Raw genomic sequence first — 17,733 nt, 5'->3', positions numbered from 1 at the left:
TGAGAGAACTGGGAGGGTGAGAGGAAACTGACTCCCAGTCCTTAAAGAAACATTACAACAGACAGACCTGCTGTGATACAACGTAGAAACAGCAGTTTGAAAAATACCAGGAGCATACGGGGGAGAGATGTGTTTACTAATCTAAGAGCTCCAGCTAGAAGGGCAGGGATCAATGGGACACTTTTCCAGGAACAAAGATGATGGTGGGTGCCATTTTCCTTCCCTGTTCCCCCAGCCCAGACACACAGGCATCGGTGGGGCCCAGTGCAGCACCTACACTCACTGCATAACTTACAAAGAGCATGCCCTGCCCCTTCTTCCCCTGCAGACACATTCCCTCCAGCCAGGCCTCTGCTTCACGTCCCCTCTTGCAGCAGACCCAGGCAAACCTTGCTAATACCATTCCTCCGACCCCACACACTTCTGAGGATCTGCCCCCTCCAATACATTCTTGGGTTAGCTAATCCAAAGTGGCACCACAAGCCTGGCAGTGTGCAAGCATCCCAAACAGGAGCCAGTATCACACCAAACTGACTCCTGCCCCAGGGAGAGGGAAAGAACCACACACAACCATCAGGGTAGAGGCTTAGCAGTGGGACAGACAGCTGGTCTTACTATAGGCCCCACCCACCAATGAAGGCTTCTTAGGGTACAATACAGGGAAAGTGTCCTGCACTAACCCCACAGGGACCAAACCCTGTCCACAATAGGCAAAGAGAGCCATTGCAGATTACTGGACTGAAGGAAAAAGTGTTTCAGCCAAAATAGCAGGATGTATGCAAGAGACATAGAAGATTCTCCTGATGCACCAGCTTCTGCTGAACAGGAGACACTGAACTGCAGGGCACTACAGGACTTCTTCTTCATAAGGGCACTACTATCAAGAGCAGGAGACATAGCTGACTTTCCTAACACAAAGAAACAGACCAGAGAGTTAGACAACCTGAAGAGACGGAGGAATATGTCCCAAATGAAAGAACAGGACAAAATCACAGCAAGCAACCTAAACAAAACGGGGACAAGAAATATGCCTGCTAGATAATTTAAATCAGTGGTTATAAAGATACTCACAGGACTCGAAAAAAAGACTGAAGGACATCAATGAAACCCTTAACAAAGAGACAGAAAAAGAACCAATCAGAGTTGAGGAATGCAATAAATAAAATAAAAAATACACCAGATGGAGTAAATAGTAGACTAGAGGAAACAGAAGAATGGGCCACCAACCAGGAATACAGAATAATAGAAGGAAATCAAGCTGAACAGCTGAGAGGAAAAAAAAATTCAAAATGAAAATAGACTTAGGGAACTCAGCAATATTCACATTATAAGGAACCCAGAAGGAAAGGAGAAAGAAAAGGGGTAGAAAATTTATTTGAAGAAATAATAGCTGAAAACTTCCCAAATCTGGGATAGGAAACAGAAATCCAGATCCAAGGGCACAGAGAGCCCCCCAAAAATCAACCCAAGAAGGTCCACAACAAGACACATAGTAATTAAAATGGCAAAAAGAAGCAGCAAAGAAAGAATTTTAAAAGCACCACAAGAAAAGAAAATACTTACATACAAAGGAAACCCCATAAGGCTATCAGCTGATTTTTCAGTAGAAACTTTGCAGGCCAGAATGGAATGGCACTATATATTCAAAGTGCTGAAAGAAAACAACATGGAACCAAGAGTACTCTATCCAATAAGGTTAGCATTCAGAATAGAAGGAGAAATAAAGAGGTCCCCAGACAAACAAAAGTTAAGGGAATTTATGACCACTAAACCAGCCCTACAAGAAATGTTAAAGTGGATTCTGTGTGGCAAGGAAAGACTGTAAGTTAGAGTAAGAAAAGTAGGAACCATGAAAGCAATAAAAATAAGTATATCTATAAAAATCACTTAAAGGACCCACAAAATAAAATGATGTAAAGTATGACACCATGTATCTAAAACATGGAGGTGGGGAGAGGTTTAAAGAATGGGTTCAGCCGTGAGTGACTATCAATTTAATATACAAAATGAATGGAAACCACAAATCAAAAACTAGTCATAGATACACAAAGAATAAAGAGGAAGGAACCCAAGTATATCGCTAAAGAAAGCCAACTAATCATGAGAGAAGAGAACAAGAGAAGGAAGGAAGAGAGAACTACAAAAACAATCATAAGACAAGTAAAATTGCAATAAATACTTACCTATCAATAATTACTTTGAATGTAAATGGATTAAATGCTCCAATCAAAGACAAGATGACAGAATGAATAAAAAAGCAAGACCCATCTATATGCTGCCTATAAGAGACCAATTTCAGGCCTAAAGACACATGCAGATTGAAAGTGAAGGAATGGAGAAGTATTTATTATGCAAATGGATTTGAAAACCAGGGTAACAATACTTATATTGGATAAAATGACTTTAAAACAAAAGATTGAAATAAGAGACAAAGAAGGACACTGTATAATCATTAATGGTGTGGGGCTCCTGGGTGGCTCAGTCACCTGAGCAGCTGACTGGCTCAGTTCATAATCTCATGGTTTGTGGGTTGGAAACCCACGTTGGGCTTTGCATTGACAGTGCAGAGCCTACATCAGAGTCTCTGTCTCCCTCTCTCTCTCTCTGCCTCTCCCCCACTCATTGTGCATATGTTCTCTCTCTCTCAAAAATAAAAACATTACAAAAAAATGTTTTGATGGGGGCAATCCAACAAGATGATATAACAATTGTAAATATTTATGCACCCAACATGAAAGCACCCGAATACATAAAAGAGTTAATACAAACAAAAAGGAAGTAATAAATAGTAATACAAAAATAGTAAGGGACTTTAATACCCCACTTACATCAATGGACAGATAATCCAAACAGAAAATCAACAAGGAAACAGTGGCTTTGAATGACACATTGAACCAAATGGATCTATATATTCAGAACATTCTATCCTAAAACAGCAGAATACATATTGTTTTTAAGTGCACATGGAAGATTCTCTGGAATAGATCACATATTAGAACAAAAAACAAGTCTGAACAAATTCAAAAAGATTGAAGTCATACCATGCATCTTTACTGAACACAATGCTGTGAAACTAGAAATCAACCACAAGACAAAATCTGAACATAAATATTTGGAGGTTAAATAATGTACTATTAAACAATAAATCGGTCAACCAAAAAATCAAAGAGGAAATTAAAAGATAAATGGAGACAAATGAAAATGAAAACAGAACAGCCCAAAATCTTTGGGATGCAGGAAAAGCTGCTCTAAGAGGGAAATTTACAGCAACACAGGCCTACATCAAAAGCATGTTAAATCTCAAATTAACAAGCAAACCTTACACCTAAAGGAGATAGAAAAAGGAGAACAAACAAAACCCCAAGCCAGTAAAAGAAAGGAAATAATAAATATTAGAGCAGAAATAAACAATATAGAAACAAACAAACAAACAAACAAAAAACAAGATCAATGAAACCAGGAGCTGGTTCTTTGAAAAGATCAACAAAATTGATAAAACCTTCAGCCAGAGAGAGGACCCAAATTTTAAAAATCAGAAATGAAAGAGAAGAAATAAAAATTGCAAAGAAATATAAAGGATTATAAAAGAAAACTGTGAAAAATCATATGCCAACCAATTGAACAACCAAGAAGAAATGGATAGATTCCTAGAAACATGTGACCTAACAAAACAGAATCAGGAAGAAACAGAAAATTTGAACAGACTGATTATTAGTACTGAAATTGAATCAGTAATCTAAAACACTCCCAACAAACAAAAGTCCAGGACCAGAGAGCTTCATAAGGTGAAATATACTAAACATTTAAAGAAGAGTTATATCTATTCTTTTCAAGCTATTCCAGAAAAAAGAAGAGGAAGGAAACCTTCCAAATTCATTCTATGAGGCCAGCATTACCTGTACCAAAACAAGATAAAGACACCACAAAAAGGAGAGCCACAGGCCAATATCTCTGATGAACATAGGTGCAAATATCCTCAACAAAATATTAGCACACTGAAACCAACAATACATTAAAAAAAGTCATTTACCACGATCAAGTGGGATTTGTTCCTAGGATGCAAGGGTGGTTCAATATTTGCAAATTAATCAGTGTGATACATCACATCAACAAAAGAAAAAATAAAAAAACATACGATCTTTTCAATAGTTGCAGCAAAAGAATTTGACAAAATACAACATCCATTCATAATAAAAACCTTCAAGAAAGTAGATTTTGAGGGAATATGCTTCAACATAATAAAGTCCATATAAGAAAAACCCACAGCCAATATCATCCTCAATGGAGAGAAAAACTGAGCTTTTCTTCTCAGGTCAGTTACAAGACAAGGATGTCCACTGTCACCACTTTTATTCAACATAGTACTGGAAGTCCTGGCCATAGCTATCAGATAAGAAAAAGAAATAGAAGACACACAAATTGGTAAGGAAGAGATAATACTACACATAGAAAACCCTAAAGATTTTACCAAAAACCTACTAGAACTAATAAATGAATTCAATAAGATTGCAGGATACAAAATCAATGAACATGAATCTGTTACTTTTCTTTTTTTTTTTTTTTAAGTTTATTTGGGGGAGAGTGAGAATGTGTATGTGTGTGTGTGTGTGTGTGGGAGAGAGAGAGAGAGAGAGAGAGAGACAGAGAGAGAGAGAGAAAGAGAGAGAGAGACCAGGGGAAGGGTTGAGAGGGAGGCAGAGAGAGAATCCCAAGCAGGCTCTGTGCTGACAGCACAGATGTGGGGCTCGAACACAGAACTGTGAGATCATGACCTGAGTTGAAATCAAGAGTTGGATGTTTAACTGACTGAGCTACCTAGGTGTCCCTACTGCATTTCTATTTACTAATAATAAATAAGCAGAAAGAGAAATTAAGAAAACAGTCCCATTTACAATTACACAAAAATAATAAAATATCTAGGAATAGACTTAACCAAGGAAGTGAAAGACCTATACTCTGAAAATAATAAAACATTGGTGAAAGAAATTGAAGAAGACACAAATAAATGGAAAAACATTCCATGCTCATGAATTAGAGAATAAATATTGTTAAAATGTCTATAATACCCAAAGCAATCTACAGAGGTAATGCAATCCCTATCAAAATACCAACAGCATTTTTCACAGATCTAGAACAAGCAATCCTAAAATGTGTATGGAACCACAAAAGGCCCCAAATAGCCAAAGCAATCTTGAAAACAAAAAACAAAACAGGAGGTATCATAATTCTGGACTTCAAGTTATACTGCAAAGCTGTAGTAATCAAAACAGTATGGTACTGGCACAACAATAGACACACAGACCAGTGGAACAGAATAGAAAGCCCGGAAATGAACCCATGATTATATGGTCAATTAATCTTTGACAAGCGACAAAGAATATACAATGGAAAAAAGACAGTCTCTTCAACAAATGGTGTTGGGGAAACTGGACAGCAACATGCAGAAGAAAGAAACTGGACTACTTTCTTATACCATACATAAAGATAAATTCAAAATGGATGAAAGACCTAAATGTGAAATGGGATACCATCAAAATCCTAGAGGAGAACCCAGGCAGCAATCTCTTTGACCTTGGCCAGAGCAACTTCTTACTAGACACATCACCAGAGGCAAGGGAAACAAGAGCCAACATGAACTATGAACCTCATCAAGATAAAAAGCTCTGCACAGCTGAAGAAAACAATCAAGAAAACTAAAACACACCCTACAGAATTAGAGAAGATATTTGTGAGTGAGATATCGGATAAAGGGTTAGTATCCAAAATCTATAAAGTACTTATCAAACTCAACACCCCCAAAACAAATAATCCGATTAAGAAATGGACAGAAGACATGAATAGACATTTTTCCAAAGAAGACATTCAGATGGCTAACAGACACATGAAAAGATGCTCAACATCACTCATCATCAGGGAAATACAAATCAAAACCATGATAAGATACCACCCTACACCTGTCAGAATGGCTAAAATCAACAACACAAGAAACAACAGATATTGTCAAGGTTGTGGAGAAAGGGGAAATCCCTTCCAATGTTCACGGGAATGAAAACTGGTGCGGCCTCTGTGGAAAACGGTATGGAGGTTCCTCAAAAAGTTAAAACTAGAATTATTCCATGACAAGTAACTGCACTACTGGGTATTATTTACCCAAAGGATACAAAAACACTGATTTGGAGGGGCACATGCATCCCAGTGTTTACAGCAGCCTTATCAACAATAGCCAGATTATGGAGAGAACCCAAATGCCCATTGACTGATGAATGGATAAAGAAGATGGGGTGTGTATATACACAATGGAACATTACTCAGCGATCAGAAAGAATGAAATCTTGCCATCTGCAATGATGTGAAATCTTGCCATTTGTAAGAGTATATTATGCTAAGCGAAATGAGTCAGAGAAAGACAAATGCCATAAGATTTCACTTATATATGGAATTTAAGAAACAAAGTAGATGAACATAGGGGAAGGAGAAAAAAAAAAACAGAGAGGGAAGCAAACCGTAAGAGACTCTTAATTGCAGAGAACAAACTGAGGGTTGATGGAGGGAAGTTGGGTAGGGGATGGGCTATTAAGGAGGGCATTTGTGTTGAGCACTGGGTGTTATATGTAAGTGATAAATCACTAAATTCTACTCCTGAAACCAATATCACACTGTATGTTAACTGACTAGAATTTGAATGAAAATTTGAAAGAAAAAAAAAAATCCAGATGGCCAACAGACACATGAAAAGATGCTCCACATCACTCCCATCAGGAAAATGCAAATCAAAACCACAATGAGACATCACCTCACACCTTTCAGAATGACTAAAATCCAAACACAAGAAATAACAAATGTTGGCAAGGACGTGGAGAAAAAGGAACCCTCGTGTACCATCGGTAAGAATGCAGACTGGTGCAGCCACTGCAGAAAACAGTATGTAGTGTCCTCAGAAAATTAAAAATAGAACTACCGTATAAAGCAGCAATCGCACTACTAGGTATTTTCCCAAAGAATGCACAAATACCAATTCAGAAGGTTCTATACACCCTATGTTTATGCAGCATTCTTTACAATAACCAAACTACAGAAGCAGCCCAAGTGTCCACCAACAGATGAATGGGTAAAGAAGATGTTGTATATATACAACGGAATATTCTTCGGCCACACAAAACGCAACCTTGTTGTTTGTAAGAACGTGGATGGAGCTAGAGAGTATAATGCTAAGCTAAATGAGTCAGAGAAAGACAAATACTGTATGATTTCACTCACACGTGGAATTTAAGAAACAACACAAACAAAGGAAAAAAGCAAAGACGGAGAGACAAACCAAAAAACAGACTCTTAACTGTAAAGAACAAACACATGGTTACCAGAGGGGAGGGGGGCAGGGGGAGATGGGGGAATAGGTGAAAGGGATATAGAATACATTTGTCTTGATGAGCGATAAGTTATGTATAGTATTGAATCTTTATAGGGTACATCTGAAACGAATATAACACTGTATGTTAACTCTACTAGTTTTAAATGAAAAACAACACTTAAAATGAGCATACTGTCTTCCAGGATACCATCAATATCAGCAGAGTCCTAGCTCGGGGCAGCTGTGAGAGAAAATGTCTCATGGCTTCTGAAACAAACACCTAATTGTGCTGACACGAAATGGCACTTGGAAACGGAATTGTGACTTCTCAGATGCAAAAGTGACTGGTTTTTGCCCCAAGAGGCGATACTGTAGATCGCTCGTGAGCAGTTACTTGGGCATTTTAATGAAGGTCCACAATGATCCATATCTACCCAGCTTGCCTCTAACTATATTCTGTATTGCAGTCTGATCACCTCCCATTTCTTGGGGGCGACAGAGCCTTCAAGTGGCCTACACCTTGACATTATTTGGAAAGTGGAATCACGGCTCTCCTCCAGTTCAACGGGAATCGCACCGCTAAAATTTCCCAACCCCTGTTTCCCACCTCAAAATTGTTCTCGGCATAACATGCCTTTCCCTGGCTTGTTTCCTGTGTATGACAGCCAGGTAACATGATTTAATTACATGTCAACTTTTCACAGAAAAAGAAAATAAACTGCAGAAACCCGCATCTGTCCCTCAAATGGTTGTGCTAACAGGTCCAGGGAAAGTTCAACACTGAATGTATGGCCCCAGACCCCAATCCCTTCTTTCAGAGTTGGGAGGTTTACCCAGATCACGGGCGTTGTCGGTCCCTTGGTAAATTCACATCTCCCTTTTTCTTGTGACTTCCCAAGAGGAAGTGTGTTGGCAGCAGCAACAGCTATTATGCGACATTCCGAGAGCCCTTGGTGTGAAAAACAGGGCCTCCTGGTACAGATTTTTTAGACGTCATTTCATTTTTAATGCCTTGTCGAGTACAAAGAAATGTGCAGAACAAACATTCTGGCTCCATCCCTGGCATCCCATTTGTTCTCGGAGTTCCAAAAAGCTGGCAGTCACTAATATAACCAGGATGGAGAGCTCACACGACTTTTATTTAAAATTAAATAATAGATCTTTATGGCTACAAGCAAACACCACCAAGGCTCTTGCACCATTGGGCTTTCCATGTCTTCATTCTAGGCAATAGTTTGTGACCCCTCGCCCAGGACTACGTACCAAACAGACAAGCGTTCCTCAGCACTTACGGCAGGTCATAAAAATCTCTCCCTTGGCTCTACGTCCGTAATATCATCATCATGGCCGAAACGGACCGAGTCCCAATTTTTGCCTCATCGCCACAAAGATACGATAGCATGTTTGCCTTAAAAGGGCCACCTGAGCTGTCTTACCACAGGCTATGATAAAATAGCGTTTAGAACATACCTGAACAAATTTAGTCATCAAAAAGTGTCACTCTTTTTGGCACAATTTGTTTAGTAGGCATGACTTGGTAGTTACATTCATGAAAAGCATCCTTACCTGACAGGTGGAGAGTATTTGTACTATTCAAAAAACTGAAAATATATTCCGTAAAATAGTCTGGAGACGGCAAGTCTCTTTGCCCCAGACAAACACCTTGGAGGGACAAAGTGATGATCGTCGCTGCCAACCGAGGGAGTGTGTTTTCATCAGCGCCATCCCCGCTCAGTATTCCAGACTTTTTCTGCAGCATTTTGGTGTCCATACACTGAAATCAGATGCAGAGTAAAAAGAAAAAGCTTGCACCTCGAAAGCCATTTTGATTAAAATATGTCTAGGATTTCCCCAAAAGACAAAGAAGAGTTTTTCACCTTAAAGAGGTCTGAGCTGTTTGTAGGAACACAACTATCAACATTCTCTAGTCTCAGACAGAATTCTGTCTGGAAAATGCTTGTTTCTTTTATCTGACTGGACACTGTATTTTCTAACTCCCACCTTAGTGGTCCTCGGTTACCTAACCTTTCTCACTACTCCCTCAGAGATGTGTCTTCTCCAAAGAGATTTCTCGCTCTTCTTGTTCACAGGCTTCTAGGTGGTGACTTGTTTTTCTCCAGTTTCAAGTCCAGCCCACAGTGTAAGGACTTTCAAATCTCTACTCCCAACCTTGACTTCACACCGGCCCTGCGGCCTCGTGTCATCACAGAGCACTTCCTTTTTAACGCCTGCCTTTAGTCTCAGGCTCAATGCGTGCTAAGTGATGACCAAAGCTGGCACAGTCTCTGTGTTCTTTGAACTCCCATAGGACATGGGATCTTTTCCATGTGTACACTGAGTGGTCTTCAATTAAATATGAGCATCTGAAAGGTTAGACTCTAGCCTTACGTGCCCCTAGTACGCCCATTCATAAAAATCTCTCCCTTGGCTTTATATCCACAATATCATCATCATGGCTGAAACGGACCGAGTCCCTATTTTTGCCTCGTCGCCACACCAACATTTACTGAGTACCTACTGTGTGCCAGACGCCATGCTAGGTCCATTACACTATGTTCTCTTTTCATTGTCCCAGAGCTCTGTGCACAGGATACCCTTTTCCCAGACCACCTGACCAGTGACAGGTAGAGTCCCAATGCACACTCAGATCTGACTCCATAGCCTATGCTCTTAAATACCCTTCCTTTTGTGTAGAGAAATAAACGGAAATCCAAGCTGCTGATGGGCCTTTCCTATCATCAAAGTGAGTTCCGTAGGATCGTGCTTGGGACAGACAGATTAGGTTTTAAAATTATCTCTGCTGTTTGTAACTGAGCAAACTTGGGCCAAATGATTAACTTTGCTCACTCTCATATTCTTCTCAGTAAAAAGGGACAATGCTGCCTACCACAAAGGTTATTAAGATTAGATCATGTGTGTAAAATACTTAATATGGTAGCTGGCGCACGGAACACGGTCAGCGAATCTTAGCTACTATTCTTGTTGGTCCCAGTGTCCAGTGGTGCCCCTGATAGACAGGAGGCTGGAGAAGGTAGCAAGAGCCATCACGAAAACTTTTCCCTAAAGGCTCCAGAGGAGCCACTAATGCTATAAACAAAAGAACAATACAATATGGTATGTTCCAGAAATATCACTCTGGTGGGAAAGTAGTGAAGACATTGCCAGGGATAGAAACTAAGGGCTGAATGTCTAGTTCAGGAGTTATTTATTAGTCCAAGTTACTTCTCGACCTAAGGTGGTAGCACCAGAGATGGAAAGAAATGGACGTATTTGAGGCACATTACAAAGGACTTGTAGGAAAATGTGAAGGAGTCCAAAGAGTTAAAAATGGCTCAGGTTTCTGGGTTTGTCAACTGTATAATGGCGATACCAACCCATTATTCTTCCACGTAAGAGTCAGGGCTAGCAGAGAAGTCTGTAGAGATCCCTGCTTATCTCCCATGGAAACAGCAAACAGTGGGGGGGAAAAACAGGAAGAGGTGGGAGCAAGAGACTGAGCCAAGAAGATAAAATAGTAGTTGGATAAAAGAGAATGAAGGAATAGAGGGATGTTTATACTCTGGGCCATCAGGGAGGGTGGCTGCGTTAGCGTACTACAGGGTAAAGCTGTTTGTTGGTGAGCTGGTTAAGGCCCCCCTGGAGTGGCTGTTAGTGGCTTCACCTGCAGAGGCTGAGTCCTATGCAGACCAAGACCTGGAGCTGCTGGTAATGGCGGGCCTGGTCTGGCAGCACCGTGTGTGGCCTCACGCTCTCCAGTCGGAGAGAGCGGCATCCTCCGGTGAGATGCCCACAGGCCTCCTGTACAAGTCTGGATCGAGTGACTAAGGATTCCTAAGGGAATTCCGGCCCAAGCGAACAAAGGACCCTTCCCAGGAACTGGAGACAGTGCTCTCCTCCAGAAGATAACCGTCCGAGGCCCAGCAAGGGTTACGAGCTCTTAATTCTTCTTGACTGAAGAGGCGGAAAAAGTACGGCTACGCATAATCTCGAATTATTTTATTCTGTTCTCGGAATGTTGGCTCTCACGTACGCTTGGAGGCCCAGGTATTTGCGGCCTGTGTTGGATAACCAGAAATTTGCGTCGAATATGTACACGCCGTCTGCTTCGAAGCGGCTAACCTGAACCGATCTTGTATCATATGGATGTTGCACTGAAGAAACTGTATGTGGGCGTACTTCCTTATTGAAGCGGAAACCGAATTCTAGAAAGGAACCCGTTTTCTCAGTTGGAAGTGGACACAAAAATATGGCCCTATTTGGAGAGTCATGAGATGAGAGTTACCAAAATGATGCCCACAAAGACCTCAGGAAACAGTCTTTCCATCTGTGTGCCAATCGCAAGAGAAATTAAACGTTTTTACAGCAAGTTGGAGGATATGTCGGCTGGTCGTTGAGCCACAGCATGAACGCACAGACACCTTTGGGCTCCTGGAAGCTAGAATTGAGGCCAAAAACCAAATACGCCCATATACATCACTACGGACTGAATGACTGCGTCCCCCCAAATTTCAAATGTTGAAGTCCTGCCACTTACTGTGATAGTGTTAGGAGGCGGGGCCTTTGGGAGGTGATTGGGTCATGAGGGTGAAGTCCTCAGGAATGGGATTAGTGCCCTGAGGAGAGAGACCTCAGAGAGCTCCTCTGCCCCTTCTGCCAACTGAGGACGCAGTGAGGGGATGGTCTCTGAGGAATCAGGATGGGGGCTTTCACCAGACATCAAATCTGCCCAGTACTTTGATCTCCGACTTCCAGCCTCCGGAACCATGAGAAATAAATTTCTGTTGCGTAGAAGCCACTCAGTCTGTGGCATTTTTGTTACAGCAGCTCAAGGACACACGTCAATGAAAAATTCAAGAGAGAAAAATAAAACAGGTTTCATGGCACTCTTCAAAATGCACTGGTGACTGTTCAATCAATTCTTTAAGAAAATGTGGCTTTAAAATTTTTCCTACGTCCAGAGCGCTTTATCTGCTCAAACTCCCCACCGCAAGGCAGAAGGCATGAAGGTAATTGAAAGGCCAGCTCTTGCTGGAACAGTAACGAAGGCCGGAAGGGACCAGGTGCCTGGTTCCTCACAGTGGGAGCCACGAGGAAAGCAAAGCACTTCGAGAGACCCCTGAACATGTGCGGCACAAATCAAAAGCTACAGAAGAGCTATTGTCTGTGCTGTCATGAATAATGCTTTTTGCAAGCTGCTTCTTCGGTGAAGCAACGAATGATAAATTCACCTCTCTCACACCAGTTCTGTCTTCTTTTTCCCTGGCCGGAAGGCGAGGCAAAGAGCATCGCGTCCTCCCCACCGTGGGTCAGTTCTTGGAGATCGATCGGAAGCCATGAATCACTCACTTTCACGTTCAGGAAAAGAGAGTTGTCCTGTCACCTGGCTTTCCTGCCCACCCAACCACCCACCTGCCTTCTGGCTAGAACTCCTTTTACAATCATTAGTCATCACCCTTCCCCCTTTTATACTCAGAATTTCAAATGATGTCACTTAACATCCCATCACTAAAACCCACAAATACCTCTCTTAGACGTCCTTGACTGTCATGGGGATAAACAAGTGACAGAAAACAGGGCTCCAAGTCTGTCTCTTAGCAGCACGGCCAGGTGCCCTTCTTACCTGACCTGTGCCCTTCTTACCTGACTTCGAGAGGTGTCAAAGTACTGCCTGGTGAACGCCAAGATATCTTCCGTCTCATTCTGTGAAAGGAAATAGGAGTCTTCATCCTGCCTGAGGCTGAGGAGGCTGTGCAGGTAAAATTTATACTCTTTATTACTCATGTTGAGCTTAGAAGAACAGATCTCTTCCTGGTGAATAATGTAAAAGAGGAGGAGAATAGACACTCTCTGGACCACTTCTTCTCTGAGCTGATCCTCAAAATCTCCTCCAGCTATTAGCAACAGGGCATCTGGTTCAAAGCACTGTCCCAAAAACAAAACATAAAACAACAAAAGTAGAAACAAAGTTTAGCAAAGAGTCCTAGAACACTAACGACCGCCAGATCTCCAGTGCTCATTATTGTACGAATAGGGGGGGAACACGGGTAGGTCTAACAGCCAGCTTCAAATAAGGTAGTCGTGGCTGGACTTCTACACATTGATGTTGCCCTCCCGGGGAGCCCTTATTCCCTGAGAGTAATCTCTCTCTCTCCAGATGTCCATCTGCTGCCTTGAGTAAAACCCGTTGGCTCTTTGGCGTTTACGGTAAGGACCCCATTGCATTTCGAATGAAATCTAAGCTCCATACAATTTTCTCTTTGGTCTGGCTCTTGCCTGCCTACCTCTCTTGTCTTACCTTAGCCTTTCTCCACCTCGCTCACTAACCTTCCGCCCCTGTGATTTTCCATCAGTTCCACCAAGCTCTTCCCACCATCTTTCGGGTCTCCTTTCCCCTCAATTCTCCAATCTCAGCTTAAAGAGATACCCCGTTGAGGATCCACACCCTACCCAAAGTAGAAAGCCCCGACCCCCGCCCCGTCCCACGTTCTCCAGCACAGCACTGTTCGATGGAAACACAACCCTCACCACAGAGGCGAGTCACACATCACTTTAAATTTTCTGGTGGCCACATTTGAAAAAGCGAAATTAATTTTAATAATACATTTAGTAATGTGTCTTACTGAAACCTAGATATGCAAGATATGATCACTTCAACTTGTAATCACAATTTTAAGAAGTTATTTGTGAGCCATTTGACATTCTTTTCGTCATGCCAAGTCTTCAAACTCTGGTGCGTACTTTACACTTACCAGCACGTGTCGATTCAGATGAGCCACGTTATCAAGTGGCCCACGGTCACACGTGGCTGGTGGCAGCTCTAACATATATCACGTTTATTTTCTCCATAGCACTAGTGTTCTAAACTTGCTTTCTCCCCGTGTTTATTTTCGCTCTTCCTTCGAGAACGAGTGGTCCATTAAGGCCAGGTTCTGTCCGTGCACAGCTCTATCCTCAGCATCCGGCACAATGCCTGGCACTCACAAGGCGCGGAATGGAATGAACGAACGCCACCTGCCTCGCCTTTATCCTACCTAAGAGAACGGCTAAAAAATATTTCCACGACGCTTTACTTGCTTTACACCCACAGCAAGACGTCTGGCTCATCTAATCTGGGAAGTCTGCATGGCAGAAGGTGTTTCGGGTAACGTAACGGGACGATGAGAAAAAGATACACACAGGGCTATGGAAGGGAAGCCCTCCCCACAAGACAGGAGCTGCCTTCCTTCAGAGACAGTGGGGAGCTCCTGACAACTCTCCTAGGATCCCAGAGGCACAGCCACAGAATGAAGGCATGGAGGGATGCCTGTCCTGAGCCCCAAAAGGACTCTTCCCAATGTGGGACAATGTACGATGGTACCTTTTAATCTATTCTCTAAGGTGGAAATTTCAGGCGTCTTAATTCCATGGATGCTGTGTGTCCCACCAGATAACATCTGGGACATACCATCTGAGTCAGGAAGAAACATGTCATCTGTCTCCAAAGCAAAGCATTAATCACATTCTTCACAAGCCATACAGGTTCTGTTCTCTCCCCAACTCAACTGCGATGGGGTAAGAGTTCGGCAAAAAGAGAGACATCGGCTTCACATCAAGTCACTCAATGTGACTATTAAGCTCCACCATTGAAACCACCCCAGCACATTTCTGTTTCTTGAGTAGCAGACGAGAAAAGTCCATGGGTCGGTAGCTATTGGCGGGGCTGACACCAAGACTCAAGGAGGTTAGTCAACTGAAACACAGTGTCATCAAGCCTCTCTTTGTAACATACCGCCTCCTGAAACCAAACTATTGATAGCATTAGCTAGCCTTTACTGGAAGCCAGGTGCCCAGGATTGTGCTAAGCGCCTTCTGTATTTGGGCATTCCTCAATCTAATTGCTTCTGGACAAAGTCAGATAATGAGTTTTTTGATGGTAAGAACATGATTCCAAAATTTTAAATAGAAAACAAAATGGCCCCAGCCTATTTGATAAGTCACCAACTATTTCTGCAATGATGTAAAGAATTAGAGTACCAATTCCTCAATTATTTGGTGCCTCGTGAATTAAACAGTGGGTACATTTGTGTGCACAGGATCCAGCATGAGGTATGTCCTCCTTCTACAAGGAAGGTATACCTGTAGCATATGTGAAAAACAAGTCTACAAAAGGGTAGATAATGTACCTAAAATCACAAAGCTAATAGTGGTTGCCCAATCTTAATTCCCACTATGCCAATGATTCACTTTATTTGCTTATCTCTTTGTTTTGGGCCATGAAGAATTTGAGCTGTAGACCCACCTATGTACTGAAAGTGCAACCCCTTCAACCAGTAATTTTCTCTCCCTCCTGTTTGATAGAAAAAGAGGTCAATTGGGGCGCCTGGGTGGCTCAGTCGGTTAAGCGTCCGACTTCAGCTCAGGTCACGATCTCACAGTCCGCGAGTTCGAGCCCCGCGTCGGGCTCTGGGCTGACGGCTCAGAGCCTGGAGTCTGCTTCCGATTCTGTGTCTCCCTCTCTCTCTGCCCCTCCCCCGTTCATGCTCTGTCTCTCTCTGTCTCAAAAATAAATAAACGTTAAAAAAATTTTTTTTTAAATTAAAAAAAAAAAAAGAAAAAGAGGTCAATGGGGAGGCCAAGTAATTGGTAAGGCTCTAATATAAATCAATGAGAGAACATACTACCACTTGAAGATTGAATGAGTTCCTGTTGACAGACTTTCAAATGCTGTCTAGGCTGTTTGATGAGGTTGAGTAGGTAGGCAAAAGGGTATCAGTGACACGAGAAATGGGACCTCCGTGAAGCCACCTGACCAGATACATGTGGCCAGAGCTCGGTTGACAGCACACAGCAGAGTATATGGCTACACTTCACCCATCTGACGTGCCTCACACCCCTGTCCATTTGTGGTTCCTCTTCAATGTACCTTTCTAGGATTGGAATAGGAGGGATGTGGCCTGGGGCAGCAGAGGAGAGGGTAAGATCTGAAATCATACCAATGTTCGCTCCAGAAGTGGTTTCTAAAAAGCATGTAACATGGAAGGTCAATTGCTTTTGACTGAAAATGTTTTAAATACCTGTGGAGCATCTCATTTTGTCTGACTAGAGATTTCAGTCATCTTGAATGAACAGAAGTTGCCCAAACTTTGCTTTAAGTTTCTGAGACCTGCTGGAAGAAAGCTCAATTGCAAATCAAATGACCATGAATTGAAAACCTTCTGCCCTTTTATGATATTTGATTCTTCTTTTAAACGTGTATTTATTTTTGAAGCACACAAGTGGGGGAGGAGCAGAGAGAGAAGGAGATAGAGGACCTGAAGCGGGCTCTGTGCTAACAGCAGTGAGCCTGATGTGGGGCTTGAACTCACAAACCATGAGATCATGACCTGAGCTGAAGTCGGTTGCTCAACCGCCTGAGTCACTAAGGTGCCCCCGAGACATCTGATTCTTAAAGAAGTTACCTTTGTACGGAAGACAGTGGCTTGAGGAAAGAACACGATAGGAAACACCAGAAAATCGAACAGACATTGACATGACAAAAAGCACCATGGGGGTTGATGGTGGACTGGACTTTCCGGTTCATCATCACAAGATTTGTTTCAGTTGTTAGAGCTGTTAGCAGTGGCTGGGTTGTTTTGGGGGGAGGACGTTTAGTCCAATTTTGCAAATACTTGCACCTCATAGGCATCAAGACCCATCCAAAGCACTGACCCTGGTGAAGTGATTCTTTGTTAAAGAAGAATGGACTCATTCAGGAATAATCCATCGATTTTCCTTTTAATCTTGTCATGTGGGTGCCTAAGTTTTTTGGGGAGAAAAGCACAGATTCTGGATTCCAATAGCCAAATCAGATCACCTCCCCCAGCTGCTGCATTCAGCTTTGTTCATTGCTTATGCGAGGAGAGAGTCTCGGTAACAAAAAGCAACAGGAAATCTTTCTTCTATGTTAATAGGAGTTGTCAGACTTGATAAACTTTAAAATTTTTAGATCCAAAGATGCTTAAAGTTGATTTGGGGTTCTGGATAAGCCCACTGGCCTTTTTCAAGTTCTTAGGCTTTTACAAGGTCTTCTGGGGGAAGAGGGTTGTCTTAGAATTGATCATAAAAAGGAAATTATATTTCTTCCTTTTCCTGCCAAAGAGTTGGAGGGGTGTTTGCTGATGGCAGGCACTGGCTTTTTGTGGACCCATGACCAGATTTTGTGGCATTTCTGACCGACAAGGAGATAAGTCTTACTGAGAAGGGTTAAGAAACCTGTTAGATCAACAAGTTAAGATAAAGCTCGATACTGTCCACTCTTCAACGCACGGCAGGTTAAGACAAACGCGGGAGGGAGGTTGAATTAAATGCAGGACCTTAAAGCAGTGGTTCTCTACCCTGAATGTGTCTGAGAATCTCCTGGAGGTCTT

At 42.2% G+C, this 17,733-nt stretch overlaps 1 protein-coding gene across 1 annotated transcript in view; it reads right to left on the bottom strand.

Moving 5' to 3' along the window:
- The window catches only part of SLC39A12 (solute carrier family 39 member 12), an 83,854-nt gene that overhangs the window by 62,535 nt on the left and 3,586 nt on the right, over positions 1–17,733 (bottom strand). Inside the window, exons 2-3 of the mRNA XM_042993659.1 lie at positions 12,989–13,270; positions 8,915–9,122 (exon numbers count right to left, since the gene is read on the bottom strand). Coding sequence (XP_042849593.1) covers positions 8,915–9,122; positions 12,989–13,270 — 490 coding nt within the window. The remainder of the gene's footprint in view (positions 1–8,914; positions 9,123–12,988; positions 13,271–17,733) is intronic.

Source organism: Panthera tigris, chromosome B4 (genome assembly GCF_018350195.1).
Source record: "Panthera tigris isolate Pti1 chromosome B4, P.tigris_Pti1_mat1.1, whole genome shotgun sequence".
NCBI classification, from domain to species: domain Eukaryota; kingdom Metazoa; phylum Chordata; class Mammalia; order Carnivora; family Felidae; genus Panthera; species Panthera tigris.
Note: the sequence above shows the minus strand (reverse complement) of the source record. Positions and strands in the feature narration are given on the sequence as shown.